The sequence below is a fragment of the Pezoporus occidentalis genome, unplaced genomic scaffold (genome assembly GCF_034315485.1).
Source record: "Pezoporus occidentalis ecotype Australia unplaced genomic scaffold, CSIRO_AGI_Poc_V1 ctg116, whole genome shotgun sequence".
NCBI classification, from domain to species: domain Eukaryota; kingdom Metazoa; phylum Chordata; class Aves; order Psittaciformes; family Psittacidae; genus Pezoporus; species Pezoporus occidentalis.
This window is the reverse complement of record NW_026912951.1, coordinates 1368414-1386016: the sequence shown is the minus strand read 5'-3', so window position 1 is coordinate 1386016 and position 17603 is coordinate 1368414. Positions and strand designations below refer to the sequence as shown.

The following is a 17603-nucleotide window of genomic DNA, read 5'->3' as shown; positions in this document are numbered from 1 at the left end:
CAGAATATCCATAGTTCTTCTGTTAGCTTCTGAGTTATCTTAGTTTTGCTCTGTCACCCCATAAATAATAAATTGGTCATTTATTCTCCTCAGAGAACAGATTTTCCTGAGTGTAGAGATGGGAGATTTGGGAGTCATAACAGTCTGGATACACAGCTGATACTGTTGTCTCTTTCTTCATGGAGTCATTTCATTTTCCTTCCCCTATATAGGAAATAGGATACTGGACTGCAGAGGCTTTGATTTGGTCTGTGTTTCATTTGAGGGAAATGTCTGTATTCTATCTATATCACACTTTTCATGTGTTTTCAAAGTACATATTTGCCACAGGAAAAGTTCTTTATTGTCTCCTTGCCAGAAAGCCCTATGCAGTAATGTTGGTAATACTACTCAACATATGTATCTTCTGTTGATTCTAGCATGGAGCCAGATGTAGTGTTATTGTCCTGACAGAATTTTTATAATGGGAATTTTTATATTCTCTTCAGTGTTTTTGTAGCTTCTTTCTTCAATTGAGGTTTTTATCAAGTTGTTACTACCTAGGCAACAGTACATGTAATGTTTTGATTTTAGTGTCCGTGTAGTAAAATGTTTCAAAATTCATCCCTTAACTAAAAAATGCACTCAGTGTTATAATATAGTCTCCTGGAAACGTAGTTCCTTTATTCAAACAGCAGAGAACAAGACTCCCATGGCAAAGCTTTCCATACTTCCCTGGGAATGGTGTATTAACATGACTGAACAGTGGTTTTGCTGGAGCAAATGGCTTGGCTGAGAGGGGACTGTGGGATATAATGAGAACTAACCCCATCAAGCAGGATTTATTTTACATTAGGAGGTCAGGTTTGTTAGATTCTATCATATTTTGAAAGGTCTTTAATGGAGGAACTCTCTTCCAGAGGTATAACTCACAGATTGTAAGGAAATGCCTTCTCAGTAATTACACCAACTTGGCAAATCCCTCCTCATGTTTCTCCATGCAAAAGTGGAAAATAAGAAGTCTGGTTTGTTGTTTGTTTGGTTTTTTTTCTAGAACCTATCTAACTACTGAAGATCTTTAAACTTTTCCATGACTTTAAGGTTTCAAGATAAAGTTTCTGGGCACCTGTAACTCTTTGAGTTGATTCACGAGTTCAGTATTTCTGAATATGAAGCCACTGGCCTCCAAGGAGAACTACCTCACTCCAACAGCTAGCAACAAGAAATAACTGCATTCTTCAGTTGAAATATGTTTTTATTAAGTTGCCACCAGGAGTATCTCTGAATTTCTTGCCTTTTACTGCAGGCATCAAGTCATCTGCCACTCAGGCTGGTGCAACCAGCATGAATGAGAAACTGGGTTTTAACATTCCTGCAGGTATCTTTATGCTAAAAAAGATTTCTCTAAACAACACTTACAGAGTTTGACCTTCATTGCTTTCCAGCAACAAACTGCTACCTTTTAGAACTTTAAGCAATAATCGTTTACTTTGTAGCGTCTCAGCACCTCTCGTGAATTTCAGGGGTACCACAGATTTTTGGTTATAAATCCCTGAAATACCCATAAACACAAAGTTTCCACCTCTGGGTTCTGATGACATTGACAAATCACTTGAGCTTTGCTGACATGGCTTATGTCACAAGAGTCATCTAAATGGAATTACAGCCTTTGTTTGTAGAGTTTGGGAAACATTCTGTTAACTCGTTAAATTAACATTTATTTATTTCTAGTTAGCCTCATTTGGAACCTTTGCAATAATGATAACGAAAGCATGTTTAATGGCAATAAGCAGATTGAAATATGGACAGTTCTACCATCTTACGCTTTCCTTTACGTCATCCTGCTCTATTTAGCAGAGTAGGTCTGCCTTCTGTTTGGGCTCCCCTTTGTCCTTGCCAGCGTAACTAATGAAAACAATTAGCATCTTTTCTGATAGCTACTGCCATTGCTCCCTGCAAAATCTCTCCCCTGAAATCTGCCTACTCAGTGGAACTGGGTAGAGTTTCCATAATAAATAAATGAATAGAAGAAAGTGTAAAATCAATGTTTCTTCAGGTTCTGCCAATATAAATACATTGACTTAGTAGTCTACTGTGATTTAGTCATATACTGCATGAAAAGTACTAGAGTATGAAATGTAACCGCAAATCATTTTAAAGCAGGCTGATTAAGCAGTGACAGAATGATCACAGCAAGTGTATATTACTAAATACCATGCTGTAAAGACATTATACCATTCTTAAGGAAAAGAAATCCCGAGATTGAAGGAGCTCTTCATTAAGCATTGTACAGTGCTGAATGTGAGCTGATAGCAGTTTGCCTCTTTTATATCAATCAAAGCTGAGGTCAGTGGCTCAAACAACCTGTCAATTTAAAAATCGCATTGTAGCTTTCATGTACCGAGGAGTCTCATGAAGCTGCTAGTTGCAGTTTGAGAGCTACACTCAGAACTGTTTGGTGCACACACTTACAGAATAAGCAGTTCTCTCTGTATTTCTTGTGAAACCCAGCGTGAATCTTATGAGATGGCCAACTACTGTCTCAGCTATCACAGAACTACTCCGATAGAATTCAGGGACAGCAACAAAAGATGAATTGTCCTCTTTTGTATGTGTGCTTGTGTGAGTGTGCCTCACGGCATCCCTATCTTTTCTTTAGAGACCACAGGGCTTAGTGGAGATACTTCCCTCCTTTTGTTTCTGTTGCCAAACTGGCTCAATAAAGCCATTCCGTCATCTTTGGTGTAGAGGTTAGTTCTAAACATTATTTTTCCATCTTAATCTAAATGCCTCTACAAATCAGATAAAGACCTTGGACTCCAAAGAGTTTGCCCAAAGGTTATTACATTGTTTGAATTATAGCCTGTTTTCATGAGGTAAATATGAATTATTTTCTAGAGAACAACATCCAGCTTTGGTTTCAGAGCTAAGTAATATTTGGTATATTTCTACATTATTGAACTGTTAAAATATTACCCTTAAAGTGCAATGTTTTTTGCATATATTATACATATACATACATGTATGTTTATAAAAACACAGCACAAGAAATGCAAATATAGGTTTGCAAAGAACCCAGAGTCCATAGAATAATTGCTTATCCTTACTCCTCTACTATGAAAAATATGATTCAGTAATCTTTTGGCCTTTTGATAGGTCTGGTTCTGTTTTCCAAATACATGAGTATAACTTTGGAATACCTTGACTGAAGCCAGTAGATTTAAACAAATATACTATTGATAAAAACTGAAACAGAATAGAATCCAGTATAATAATTCTTATGTTGTTGTCTGCTTAAATCCAGCATTTATATAGGAATCCTAGAATCTTTAAAATAAAAAAAAACCTCTAGGTGGGATTTAACATGATATGAGATAGCCCTGTTTTAAGCCAGGGGCTGGAGCAAATGACATCCAGAGGTCCCTTCCAACCTAAGTTGTACTAGGGTGCAATGAGTTATATTCCTATAGGAATTAGGTTCCCAGTTGCCATTTCCCGCTCCTCTGAAAATCCAGCCTCTTCAGAGGACAGTGTTGCTGGCTAAAGAATAAAAGCTAACAAATTAAAAAATGAAGCTTATACAATGGGAATTCCATCTTCTCAGAATAAATCTGATAAGGGCAAGATGAACTGTATTCGTGACTTTGTCTATTAAGTCCTTTATGTATTTCATATTTAGGAATTGTGTAGGTTTGTTGCATGAATAGTTGCTATATAGTGGCTATAGCAGGAGTGCTAAACATGTCAAAAAGATCTGATAATGCCTTCAGCAGAGACAGGTGGTTTGAACAGTTTGTCAGATTACTAAATTATGGGTAAGATTGTGCCTATATTAAGGAGAAAATTCCTTAATGCATTTATAGGACTCTTCAAGATTGTGGAGTCATAGAATCATAGAATGCTTAGGGTTGGGAAAAAAACGTAAGATCTTCTAGTTCCAACCCCCCTGCCATGGGCAGGGACACATCACACTAAACCATGTCACCAAGGCTCTGTCCAACTTGGCCTTGAACACTGCCAGGGATGGGAGCATTCACCACTTCTTTGGGTAACCTGTTCCAGTGTCTCAGCACCCTTATAGTGAAGAGCTTCTTCCTTATATCTGGCCTGAAATTCGACTGTTTAAATTTAAATCCATTACCCCTTGTCCTGCCACTGCAGTCCCTAATGAAGAGTCCCTCTCCTGCATCCTTGTAGGCCCCCTTCAGAGACTGGAAGGCTGCTATGAGGTCTCCACGCAGCCTTCTCTTCTCCAGCCTGAACAGCCCCAACTTTCTCAGCCTGTGTTCATACAGGAGGTGCTCCAGTCCCCTGATCATCCTCGTGGCCCTTCTCTGGACTTGTTCCAACAGTTCCATGTCCTTTTTATGTTGAGGACACCAGAACTGCACACAATACTCCAGGTGAGGTCTCACGAGAGCAGAGTAGAGGGGCAGGATCACCTCCTTTGACCTGCTGGTCACGCTCCTTTTGATGCAGCCCAGGATACAGTTGGCTTTCTGGGCTGCAAGCACACACTGAAGCTGGCTCATGTTCCGTTTCTCATCAACCAACACCCCCAGGTCCTTCTCCACAGGGCTGCTCTGAATCTCTTCTCTGCCCAACCTGTCGCTGTGCCTGGGATTGCTCTCACCCAGGTGTAGGACCTTGCACTTGGCATGGTTAAACTTCATGAGGTTGGCATCAGCCCACCTCACAAATGTGTCAAGGTCCCTCTGGCTGGCATTCCTTCCCTCCAGCGCATCAACCAAACCACACAGCTTGGTGTCATCGGCAAACTTGCTGAGGGCGCACTCAATCCCACTGTCCATGTCAGCAATGAAGATGTTGAACAAGATCAGTCCCAACACCGATTGCTGAGGGACACCACTCGTTACTGGTCTCCAGCTGGACATTGAGCCATTGATCAGTACTCTCTGCGTGCGGCCATCCAGCCAGTTCTTTATCCACCGAGTGGTCCATCCATCAAATTTATGTCTCTCCAATTTAGAGACAAGGATGTCATGTGGGACAGTGTTAAACACTTTGCACAAGTCCAGGTAGATGACGTCAACTGCTTTGCCCCATCCATCAGTTCTGTAGCCCAAAGAAGAATCTGTTTTCACTAAAAACATTGCAGAGAAATGAAATATTCCTCTTATTTTATTTTCATCTCTGTTATAAAAACTGCCCTTCCTCTTGTACTCTCCACCCTAAAACATTTTAGTTTTGTTGAAACAGGAGTTCAAGGAGCTAGGAACAGTTCTTTACTGAACAGCAGGACTATGATATCAGAAGCTACTTAATTCACTTACAGTGGTCTTTAATTTGTATAAAGTTTTTATACTTGTTTAATATACCTTAGGAAGTTGTCATCATAGTTTAATCACATTTGATAGAGAGAAATGCAGTGGATAAGATATCACTGCTGTGAAATGCTGCCTTCTGGTAACACCAGGGCTCTGAGATGCTATTTTTTTGCCAGTTGGGAGTGAGGGGTGTTTGTTTGGTGACATCAATTAAATATTTATGTCCATGTGACTTTTTGTGGCTGATTTAAACCACGACATTTTGTTAAAAAAGAGACGAGAGGATACTACTTTGAATTGTTCGTCTTTTCTTTAAAGATAAATGTTATAACAGAAATCAGCACTCTCTCAGTCTTCATTTATACAACATGGGTGGCTAATTGCCTCTGAGCAATCCTGTTGTTACTGAGATCATGGCTGATGAGATACGAAGCTTTGAAATAAAAATACCTTGTTAATGTCATCAGCGTTTGACTGACAGCCCTTTTTGCCCATCTTTAATACTCCTGTTTTATAAACAGCTTACATGAGTATAATAGCTGAGCTGCAGATAGGGCATCAATCTTTGCTTGCTAGGGGATAACTTGTCAACATGTTCATGACTTACCGTCTGTGTGTTCTGATGGCATTCGTAACTCTCTCAGATAAATATCACATCTTAAACCTAGGCTATTAGGTGGCCACGTTATCTCTGTAGCTGACCTTCTACAAACTGGAAAATTAACAGATTATATGTTCCTAGTTGATTTTTCTCAGTCTCAGCTACAGGCACACCATTATCCTGATCAATAGTGTAGCCAGTCACTAGTAATTTCAACATTAGTACTGGCACAATTTAGATTATTGCCACAGTTTGAGTTGCAGCTACTTAAACAAAACCATAAAAATAGATACTACTCGGGAAAAACATGGACTATTCCTGTTTTCTTTTTAATTCCCTACTTCACTTTTTGACAGTTTCCATTCAAAATTATTTCTTAGTAAAAAATACATTCTTTTTTGCTGGCATTATACTTAAAACTGATAACAGGCGTTGTCCAGTATAATTTAATTGTGATTCCATCTGGTTTAATTGTTTAGTTTTGATTGCTGCTTTTCTCTTGGTTTCTAATTGTTCATGTGAATTTTCTTATTTTTTATCCAACTGTAGTAACTTACATATGGTGATTCACATTTTCACCTATACAGGTTAAAGGCAGCCCAGAAAAACACCTAGTAGAATTATTGTAAGGCAAAACATTAGTATACTTACTGTCATTTTTCAAATAGCATGTAGAAGTAAGATCATAGAAGGATCAGTACCTGGAATTAAAAACCCTCAGAAGTTTCCAAGTAGACTGAAGCAGGGCTGGCTCCTTCTAGCCGATGTGTCTCTTTTCCTGGCAGTGACACCATCAGTGTTACGGGAGCCCTAGTACACAGCAAGAGGATTAATATGTTGCAAAATTGAGTTTTGAAAGGCCTAATTTACCTCACCATAAATCCAGTGACATTCTGGACAGGCTTTATGAGAAATGAACATCAAATGGGTTGCGTACATTTTAAAAAACAAACCTTCTGTGTTAAAAATAGATTTTCAAAACCAATTATGAAGTTCCAGTTTTTGCTGTAATAGCTATGGGACAATTACAAATTGACTTAATGCCTCAAAGCAAATCATCACCATTTAAAATACTTTGTCATGCGTACTATCCCTATCCTCATAACATTTCATTTTATATTAATGTGTCATGTGTTAGAAAATCATGTAATGATAAAGAAGATGTTCATGTGGAAGGTTAGAAATTACTTTAATGAGTTATTATTACCTTGCTTGCAGATTGTTGGTAATATTTTTGTGTTATTTTAATGTATTCTGAGTAGAAACAGAGGCACTAGTCAGATTGGATCATCAAGAACATTCCCCTGGGAATCAGGGCAGGATATAGTCCCCTAAGAAACGATGTGTCAGATTAAGCTGATGCTGTATTAGCAGGAGATAAAAACAACACACAGTGAAGTTGTTTGAAGTATGAAAATACACTGAAATATGTTATCTATTTTACATCTAATATGACTTGGTGTGAAGCTATGGAGATTGACACAGTGACCATAAAGGTACTTCTTACACTGTGGTGTTAGCTAACAGGCTCCTCATTCACCTGTAGCTGCCTGTGTTGTATAATAGAGTGGTAACATCCCACACACATGGAAATGGGCTCATACTTGAAGTGGGAAGATGGCAAGGTTGCGATAAGAAAAAAATAGAATTAAAAACATGGTCCCAGTTGAAAGCAATGGTAGTAGCAGTGCTTGTAGATTGAACACTCATCTCTGACTCTTCTTAAAGGGACATTACTGTTATTGGTGATCAGTGATTAGTATCAGTTGAAGATAGTAACAGATATTTAAAAAAGCAGAGGGAATTAAATGGCACACTATTAAAATAGGAGCATTATGTATATAATGGCAGGGTAGGCTGTTTCAGCCCACAGAAGTCAATAAATGTATAGGCTGTGTAGCTACTGTATTCCCACTGCACTGGGTGTTCTTTTTGATTCTCTGCATACTGCTGGTTTGACTGTGGAAGTATACCTGCAAATAAACCCTTACTGCAAGATGGTCGTTCTGCAAACACAACTTCAAATTCACTAGCTTTTGTGTATGCGAATCTCAACTGTGAAGTTACATTCAGAAAATGTTGCCTTTTTGTACTTAAATCTACGTTAAGAACTGAATAGAGGATAGTACATATTCCATTTTGTTAAGCTTAGAACTTTGTTATTTCTACATTAAATTAGTGAAACTCTCTTCCTCTTATTCCAAGCACTAGGAAATCTGCACCATTTACTGTCAATAAAACAGATCTGGTTTGAGGCTCAAAAGGCTTTCTCGAGTACTAATAAAAGAAAGCTAATGTCATTCTGCTGCCTCAAAATGGCTAAGTAGAATTCACTCTTTTGAAGAACACTTCTAGGAAACTTTCTAGGAAATGTTTTTAGGAAAAACAAAGAGAAATACCAGCCTGGAAAGTAGTTTCTCAGATAGCTGGAGAAGATGCTTCCAATGAAAATATCTGTATTTGGTTTGGCATATACAGTGCCTTCAATACTCCTTGTAAGCTTGGAGGGCGGGGATTTTTTTCTTAATCAAATGTTTTTCCCTGATCCTGGCTGTTGGAGACAAGCCCAAATCCCCAAGATTCTGATCCAAAAGGTAATTTCCCAAAGGTCATCATGTGGACTTAAAAATGAAAAATAGGAGCAAACCATCTGAAGTTATAACTTCATTATCAGCTTTTTCCATACTTCTTTCTTGGAGTACATTTGTAGACTGAAATTATTCTTTTCTTGGACAATCAGAAGCATTGGGGAGTTTTCACAGTGGTGATATGCATCAGGTTATAAATAGAGGATAATTAATGTGGAGAGTGTCACAGTAGAAAACACTTAAGCCTATCCTTAAGCTGTTTCCCCTCATGGTGGACAGTACTTAGTCAAGGCGTAGGCCAGGGATAGGAAAGATCCCATCAGTCACAGTAGGCTTCAAATCGGGATCTAAGTTTTCTCCATCCATTGCACTGCCTTCAGGACCAAACCACTATAGAGTTACAACCATATTCCTACAATGCGCAGTGACGCCAAAGAAACAAGACTGCTGATTTTCCTTAGAAAGAGTCTCTGATGGGCCCAAGCATCTATACAGGTCCTGGGGAGTATGATAACACCTTATTCTATGAGTTCCAGTGAGCTGGCCCAATAGGTCCAAACAGTGGGAAACATATATGCAATGTAATAGAATTATTCAGACTTGAGTAACTGATTCCTAATGGAATAAAAGGGATGTAGTGGAGGTTTTTTTATTTTTTTATTGTCACATTTTTGCAGGAATCTTTCATTAACATTTTCCATATGTAATCACTTAAAGCATTAGAGTCTGAACTCTTGCTTGCTTTGTGTATTCAACACCTCCTCTCCATTCCAGGAAAAGGCTGCTAAACTGAAAACATTCCTTTCACTTAATCACAGTTCTCTAGTAAGTGCAACACTGTATTATTTGCCTGCGTCCATAAATGACTGTATAACCTCAGACTGAAGAAGACATGCACCCATCTGAGTGATCCTTACAAAAATTCAATGTGTTCAAAATGTGTCGTTAAATACAGAAAGCCAAGAGGAATAGGGACAGCAGTACCATTGCTAACTGCTTTTCTTGAAAACGTGCTTGGGTTAGTATTCATGCTGGTGATTAGAAAATGAGAAGCTTGTGTAAGAGGGTTTAACATGTGAAAGACAGTGAAACGCCTTTAGCATGTGACCATTTTATAAATAAATATAGACTTACGAAACATTTTATTCGTGATCTCATGGTTTTGTCATTCTTTGGAAGTAAAAATATTGACATTTACCAGGCTGTTTGTTCCAGCTTTCTGATCTCCTGCAGTTTATTTTTATAACAACCTTATCGATGAGCCTCTTACTCAGCTCTCTAGGTTTAACTGAGTTGAGTCGATTTGTTACCACAGCTTCAAGTAGCTGTTACAGAACAAGCGAGACATCCTAATAAAGCTGTAAACGTGTTTACTCAAACATGGTATTGATTTTACTTGGAGAGGGAGAAGCTAGTGCTTAGCATGGTGTCAGGGAGGATGAATTTAACTGCAGTTTTTCATTGTCATCTGTCATGGTTGTGAAACACTAAGTGAAGCCACAAGAGGATAATTAGAATTGCCAGAAATTTAGCCCCTAAAATCAGTTAACCACTTGAGATTTTTGTAGTTTAATTAGTTTTTATTAAAACTTTCCTCCAGTGGTATAGTCAGGAAGGGTTTTCTAATGCTCTTTTCAGTGAGAGTGAGATTTCAAGGTTGCCACTTGTTAGATATACATCTTAAATGACTGTTTTTCTGAAAGGGTTGGTAACCTTTTTCGCTCACTTGTAATTAGCCTGGTGCTAGGGTTCTGTAGAAGCACAGAGCCATTTCATTTTAAAAGAGGGCGAAAGACACTTGTTTGTACACACATACATTTGTAGTTAATAACATCTGAGTACATGCATGGAATAATTCTTACACTAAATTTTGAGAGAGGAAGTGGTAAGGTGTGTGAAGGTTGAAAGAAGTAAGTTGCATTTGAAGATGCTTACATTTAATTTGTCTTATATACTGTAAGCCTAATGTGTCATACCACAGTGCCAAAATACATGAAAACAGGAGCCAAATCCCACCCTTCATCAAAAACGTTTCCATTTAGAATAGCCAACATTCGGTTTGATAGCAATGGGCAGGGCCTCTGGCTTACCACAGTTCTTGGCTGTAATATCCACCATCTGCCACAAAATTAAAAAAGGAGAAACTTCAGTATGTTGACGTACGGCCATTCAGTGACTATATTGCAGAACCATCCGATGCCAACATCTTTTACAAAGTCTATTCTGTCTGGTTGGCTCTTGGCATCAGCGTTGCTAACCACCTGATTACGACTGACCAGACTCGTGCTACCACATTAACCCACTCCAACAGTGCTAAAAGACATTCAAAAAAGCTTCAGTCATATCAGCTACAAGGCTTTAAATTGCTAGGGTGTAATGTTTCTTGAAAACTGCATCTTCCCACACTGCTGGCCTGGAAAGCTGGTGGGATCACATAAAAATAGATGAGCATTTGAGCAACTGTGATAAATGCTGCATACGAACAAGAGTGTGAAAAGGTGCTTGCAACTGTCCCCCATGGTGGAATAACACCATTTTATAAAAGGCAGTTCACAAATTAAGCTGTAGAAACTTTAAATACAAAAAAGAAAAAGAGGAGACAGCTCAGCTGTTCATGATCCTTTCTGTGGCTGGGACCATTTTGCTGGAGAGTGGCCTGGCTAGTATGGATTATATTAGGTGCTTCAGGGTCCAGCTGGAAGAGGAGGATTGTCTGGGAACATCACATAGCAAAAATGGTTTTGAGGGGCTCTGAGTCAGGGTCAGCTTGTAATTGTTTATAATTCATGCATTTGATAATTGCTTTTTCCTGCTTTTCTCTCTTGTGTTTCAAAAAAAAAATACATTCATTTTGCTGTGGGCACTTTATGAAAGGTTGGAAGTGTGAGAGAAACTGCAGAAAGACGAGTAGTGGGGGCGCTGGGTGTCGGAGGCTATAAATGGATTTCCAGCCAGCATTAGTAATTAACAGTCATTAAAATTAATTGTCAAGTGTACAATTTGAAATGAAACATTTGGCTTCAATATGAGCTGTTTTTAAGTGTTGTTAAATCATTACTGAAGCAAACCAGAACTGTTTTAAAATCTCCACTCTTGGACTCCCACATTCCTACCCTAGCTGCACTAGCACTAGGCGATCATTCAGGGTTACCACTGATGTTTGGAAAACAAAACTTTCAAAGAAATCACTGATTTCTGTGGAATTTCCTTTGAAATGTCTATTTTGCAGGTGCAAGAAAATGAACTTGTTTCTCCTTTAATGATTCTTAAGTGCTACTGAGCTCTTTGAAGTAACAAAGTAACCATAACACCTTTTGTATCAGTCAGTGGACTGACTTGCTGTGTCTTTTCAGATTTACATTGATACCCCAAAGAGATTTGTCCTGGTTTCAGTGGGGGCCTTGGTTTGCGTCTCTATTTCAAGGCTCAAGCACCACTTCTGGCACTTGGCTCACAGAACTTTTCATTTGGGTATGGGCGCAGAAAGAAGAAAGCAACTTGACTTTCCAGTCCCTCATTCTGTTTGCAGACCTAACAATTATAGATGTTGTTGCGCACATGTAGTAAGGAAGCTGGAGATAATAAAGATTAACTCTCAATTATTTCAGGCACACTTTTCAGAGCAAAGTGGTTTCAGAGATGCTTTTTTTTACTGAGCAGAAAAGAAATAATTATGGGCCAAAAATAGCTATTGGTATGTTATAATCACTTCTGTCATCTGTGAATGCAAATACATTTTGTACCACTCTAAGGTTTAAAGCAGCTTTTGAAGCAAAGCTGTCTTTGCTTTCTAGGAAGACAAGTGGGATGAATGGGACACAGTTCCAAATAAGTTCTTATCATGACTAGGTACAAGGGGGTTACTTGGCTGTCCATGCCTGAGGGGCACAAAAGGCATCTCAGCCTACTCTGAAAGCTTACTGAGATGGCTAATTACAGTCATCTACCATTACAGGATGCCAGACAATCCTGCAACTGCTGTTTCTCTTACTCCATAATCACTTTGGATGTCAGGGTAGGAGGCAGACAAGTGGGAAAGCTTTGAGTTTGGTTCTTGTCTTTGTGTTCTAGTGTGAAGAGAACAAACAGTACACAGTGAATGTAACACTGTTCACAGCTTCAGCAGTGTAGAAATACACTAAGTGCAGAATAGCTGCAATTAGAGGATGGTAGACAATATCGCCTGAAGTTGTTTTGGTAAAATAATTGAAGCGAGATTGTCTTGTGTAGCCAAAATATACTACTCCTTTCTGCACTGCATTCCAGTGATAGCCAGGAACTAGTTCAGGCCATGGCAGAAGTTAAAATAGTTGCTGAGCTACTTAAGCATGTGCTGGGATGATCGAGTTCTCTGATTCCAGGCCCTTGATACAGGATCAGAGTTCAATCCTGTACTTTCTGTCTGTGAAACTGTAGGAAGTCTGAAGCCATGTTCACTTATCTTACAGCATTTCCAGTCATGGCACCTTAAAGAGATTACAGCCTTCACATGCTTGTCATCTTCCCTCCACCACTCTGCTCAGTGGTAGAGCTGTTTGAGTACTCACTAACCCACTTCAGTTTAAATCAGCTGGGTTAGGAAAGATCTACTATTCAACAGCTTACTGTTTAAACTAATATGGCTCATTTTGACAGAGTATCAGGTTATACAAGCAGCAAAGAAGGATGGTGAAAAACAGATGGGACACTAACTTCTTCATCTGGAACTCGAAGATCTGAATCCATGCCTTGAGAGTATGACTCATGGGGTTTGCATCACAGTACCTTATACTCTGGAGGAGGCAAACTCTGAATTATATTCTGACCATGTTGCTTTTTACAGCATTAACTAAAAAGAACATTCTGCAGCTAAGGCAGCCAACCTGATAGAGCTTTTTGCTTCCCTGCTCAAACAACAGTGCTTTCTGGTGTTCCCTTGGGGGTCTGCTTTGCCAACTGCCTAGTCTTAGTATGTAACGTAGTTCTGTGTTTGTGATATGTGTTTGTATTGTCATTCAGTGCGATATTGTGTCAGATACTGCTATTTCTATTTCATCTATGAAACACATGCCTTTTAAGAGAAACTCAACAGACAAGAATGGTTTGAGGGCAAACTCCCCACTGCAGTTTCTACATATCTCATATATGACAGCTGTACTTAATGTCATTTCTCCACCACTCTGAAATTACAGACATCTCTTATTTCTATCCCCAATTAGAACAGGGTGTTTTTTCACCTGATTCTGCTTTCACTTAGATCAGAATAAATACGAAATAGCTTCACTGAAGACAAAAGATGCATACTAGCTTGAAACCTCAGTGAGCCTGGGAAGTGATGACAGTCTCAGTCTAGTTGGTATTGAAAAATAATTCATGTCTTACGGTTTTTTGCTCTTTGGATTTTCTCATCTTCATAGATGTTTGATGCCTGATCATAAACACAGAGGACAGTTGTTCTTTCTTGTATAAACCCCTCTCTGAATTCATGCTCTGCACAAAACCTAGCCTCGTGTTTGCTTTTGGAGGCCTGCCCAGTGCATCTTTGATACTTACTGAGTTAGAAATGGACTGTCTTAACAGTCTCATTTTACATACGGTTACAACTTGCTCTCAAGTTTTAACCGCCCAGAAGCACACTGGCAAGCTCCTGCCTCCCAGGCAGTTTAAATTTGATGATTGACATTCTCCACATATCCAAGAAAGTTTCTCCAAAGAATGCATGTTAATTAAATGGAGAGCAGACCATTTTCATCTTGTTATTCAGAAATGGTCTGATTTCTGCCAGGCATGCTGTTTGGATTTCTCAACTGTTACCCAACTATTACAGCTGGACCATCCTGACACAGTTGTGTTGTCTGTCATCCCTGACTGCCATCAGTGATAGCACTCACAGCACAATTTCTTCCTGTTTCAGATTCTCATCTTTGTATACTGAAAACTCCTGCCTTCTTCACTTGTGCTTACGGACTTAACTTTTGGTGGTGAAGCAGTCATTTTTTCCCAGCTCCTGTCAGTCAATATCTGTGAAATTTCAGCTAATATGTAGTTCTCTAGAAAAGTATTGATGTCAGAAACATACGAGTTTTCTCCAACTTGTCATCTAAAACGCCTGCTTTCTATGGCCTCTCTATTCCAATGAAAAGTATTTGATTTATAGATTCAGTAGTTTCAAACTCTTCTCCTATTCAGCGCAGTTTAGAGAAAACTATACGTCAACTAAGCTTCTTTTCGCTATCGGTCATGACTGAGAAGCCAAGATAGATCTTGGCAATTCATGAAAATGGGGTCTTTTCTCACCAGCATTATCCTTTTTTAATCTAACCTTATTTTTCATGTTTGACATGATTTTGAATCTTCAAGGAACAGACATTATTACATAGGATAAAATATTTTTATCATCTCCTGAAAATATGCTCTGTGTGTCACAAAAGGAAATATTTAGAAAAGGAGCACAGGTTAAATGGGAACATCACAGTATAATGTAGTCTTTGCTCTAGTAGTAACCAAGCTGAACAGAGAAAGTGCATTTGAAAGCAAGCTAGCAAAACATTTCGTCGTTGAATCAAAATTTATAATATGTCAGAAATCGGTACCTATGAGCTACATACATATTACTTATGAGAGACATGGTTTCAATATTAGGTTTGTACTGTCAAGGCCCAAGGCCTGTCAGACCATGACACAGGAACTTGAAATGGTGGATGAAAGCTTTAAAAAGAACATGTTCCAGCTTGCTAGAATTCTGAATTTCCTGGGCAAGTCTCACTTTCCTTCTGTGATTGGATGAGGAAGAGAGATACATCTGAAAGATATTAAAAGTGGGATAAAAGTGAATAAAATATTACTTCTAGAATGACAGAGTAGAGTGGAGCTTTAAATTATAAGAGATTAAGTTTACTCTTCACATCTTGAAAACCTCTTCCAAATTTAAAATATGTATTTCACCTCTTCCATAAGTTCTGTTGTACTTTCAGTCTCAATAGTTTCATCCAAGACAAAATGTTTCAGAAATGAGGGACTCAGTCCACAAAATCCCTGGTCACACTTGTACTTAACTTTTCCATGGACCTTTTTAGGACTCTGCATATATTCCTTTGAAGAGGTGCTCTGGTTTTCAGAATACTCAGCTTCCAGGGATTTTTGGTTTTCTAAGCTATGCATTCTAGGGCTTTGTTGGCTCAAGCAGGTAACCAAGTGCCCCGATCTGAGTGGTGCTTGGTTCTCCCTATGGTTTCTGTTTACATAGCTATCTGACCCACTGTTTCTGAAGTCTTAGGTTAACTTTCCCATAATCAAGGGCAGCAGATGTAATCTCGCTTTCCTCCTCAGGTAAAAATTTCTCACCTTTTTATCATTACGAACACCTGTAATGTGAATTGGGCGATGTTTATTTGTTATGTGCCTTTTTCTGAGTGCAGAGTGACACTTATGTGGGGCTGTAGCTGTAGCCAGTATGAACAGAGCAAGTTCTCTTTAGCAGGAAAAACTGCTTCTTTGTTTTTAAAATGATATTTGAGGAATCAAGAGTTTTCTCTGGAGAAGAGAGCAAGCACTCTGCTAAAATCATTTGGGGGGCAATAATAAAGATCAGTCTTGATGATCTTTAATTTACTTGAAGCTACCAAATACATAGAAATAACAGCAGCGGCAGGCCACTCAAGCAGGCACACACTTAAACTAGACTATGTACATACAGTTACACCAGTATTGCAGTGCTTTGCCCTGTGACAAACTGATACACTCAAAAAAACCCTAATCTGACCATCTTCTTTCTTCTCTTCCTCTCTTATTTTGTTCCATAGGCTTTCTCTCACAGCTCGTCTATGACCGGCCAGTGACCGAGTGCATCCGGGCTGGACATTATGCAGCCAGCGTAATTATCAAGCGTTCAGGTTGCACCTTCCCAGAGAAGCCTGACTTCCACTGATACTGGTGAATTGGAGGGATCAAGAGTAACTCCCACGTTTCCATGGGATTGCTGCCTAAATTTTTCCTCCTTCCCTTTCCTCACCTTTCCAATTACCTGCATCAACGCTTCTGTACTTCTCTTCGTTGTATTCTAACCAAAATATGTATTTCTACAGTGTTTTCCCTTTCATACCACTACAATGTCTCAGTAGTCTTAACTTTTGGAAACAGTGCTAAGTGAAGCTTATTCTCTCATCCGTCAGGAAAAATTGTTCTATTTACACAGTTTACAAGGAAGTCCCTTCTTGTAAATGACACTGCTGATTAACACCATTAAAATACTTTGGTTGAATTACCTAGTTTGTATCCAGCTGTGGCCAAATCCTGCTCAGCTTACATGAAATTGACAGACCTGACTTTATTTGTTACTTAACGTTATAAACAAAGAATCGTTATTTCTATATAGTGGAGTCATACTAGCGTAAAGAGCAGTGTAAATGTCTCAAGAACTTCCCTACATATTCAAGTGTACATGATCTGGCCATCAGATCCAGCACAGCAACCATGAAAGTGAGTAGTAATTTTGTCAGTAATTTAAGGACCTGATCCAGAGCTGATGTCATTCGTCTTGCACTGCTGCTAGTACCTTTGGGTCTGGCATGTGAGAGCAGGGTCTGGCCACTCCAGGTACAGTCACATTCATCTGTCAGGTGAGCTAGCAGATAGGTACTTTCAGTGATTTCAGGTCAGATATAGAAGTTGGTGATGAACATAAACATACAGATAGATCCTATCTCCTCCATGTGAGCTTTCTAGAGGCTGTATTAAGGTACACATAGTGAAAATGAGGTACAGAAATATTTATGCAGGATATATTGACAGGATATGCCAAATGGAATCTCTGAAACGCACATTTTTAAACTTTTAATTTACTTTGGATAATTAAGCAATATGGTGGATTTTGTTTGTATTTACAGTATTCAAAGAGATGATCTGACACTGCATTCATTACTTTGCTATGTAATTTGATACTGATAAATAAAAAATTGTCATACAGTAACTCCTGGTTTTGTATTGGTATGTGTCTGGTTTTCCTCCACCTACTGAAATGGGAACAAGAAATGGGTGCTTAATCTACATGCTAGATCTCAACATTTCATACAGGACTTTCTCTGTCCAGGTGGGTGCTCAGGGGTTATCTCAGCGGTAAGAAAGGGAAGGAATAGCAGTTTGGTGTTTGTGCCACAGGAGAGATGAAAA

General features: G+C 38.9%; 1 protein-coding gene across 6 annotated transcripts in view; it reads left to right on the top strand.

Annotated features, from left to right (window-relative positions):
- Positions 1-17403, top strand: part of ADK (adenosine kinase) — a 305725-nt gene extending 288322 nt beyond the window's left edge. For all 6 annotated transcript variants that reach the window (XM_062639731.1, XM_062639723.1, XM_062639711.1 and 3 more), the window contains one exon: positions 16238-17403. In XM_062639731.1, the coding sequence (XP_062495715.1) occupies positions 16238-16362 (125 nt within the window). In that variant the 3' untranslated portion in view covers positions 16363-17403. The remainder of the gene's footprint in view (positions 1-16237) is intronic.
- The last annotated feature ends 200 nt before the right edge of the window (positions 17404-17603 follow it).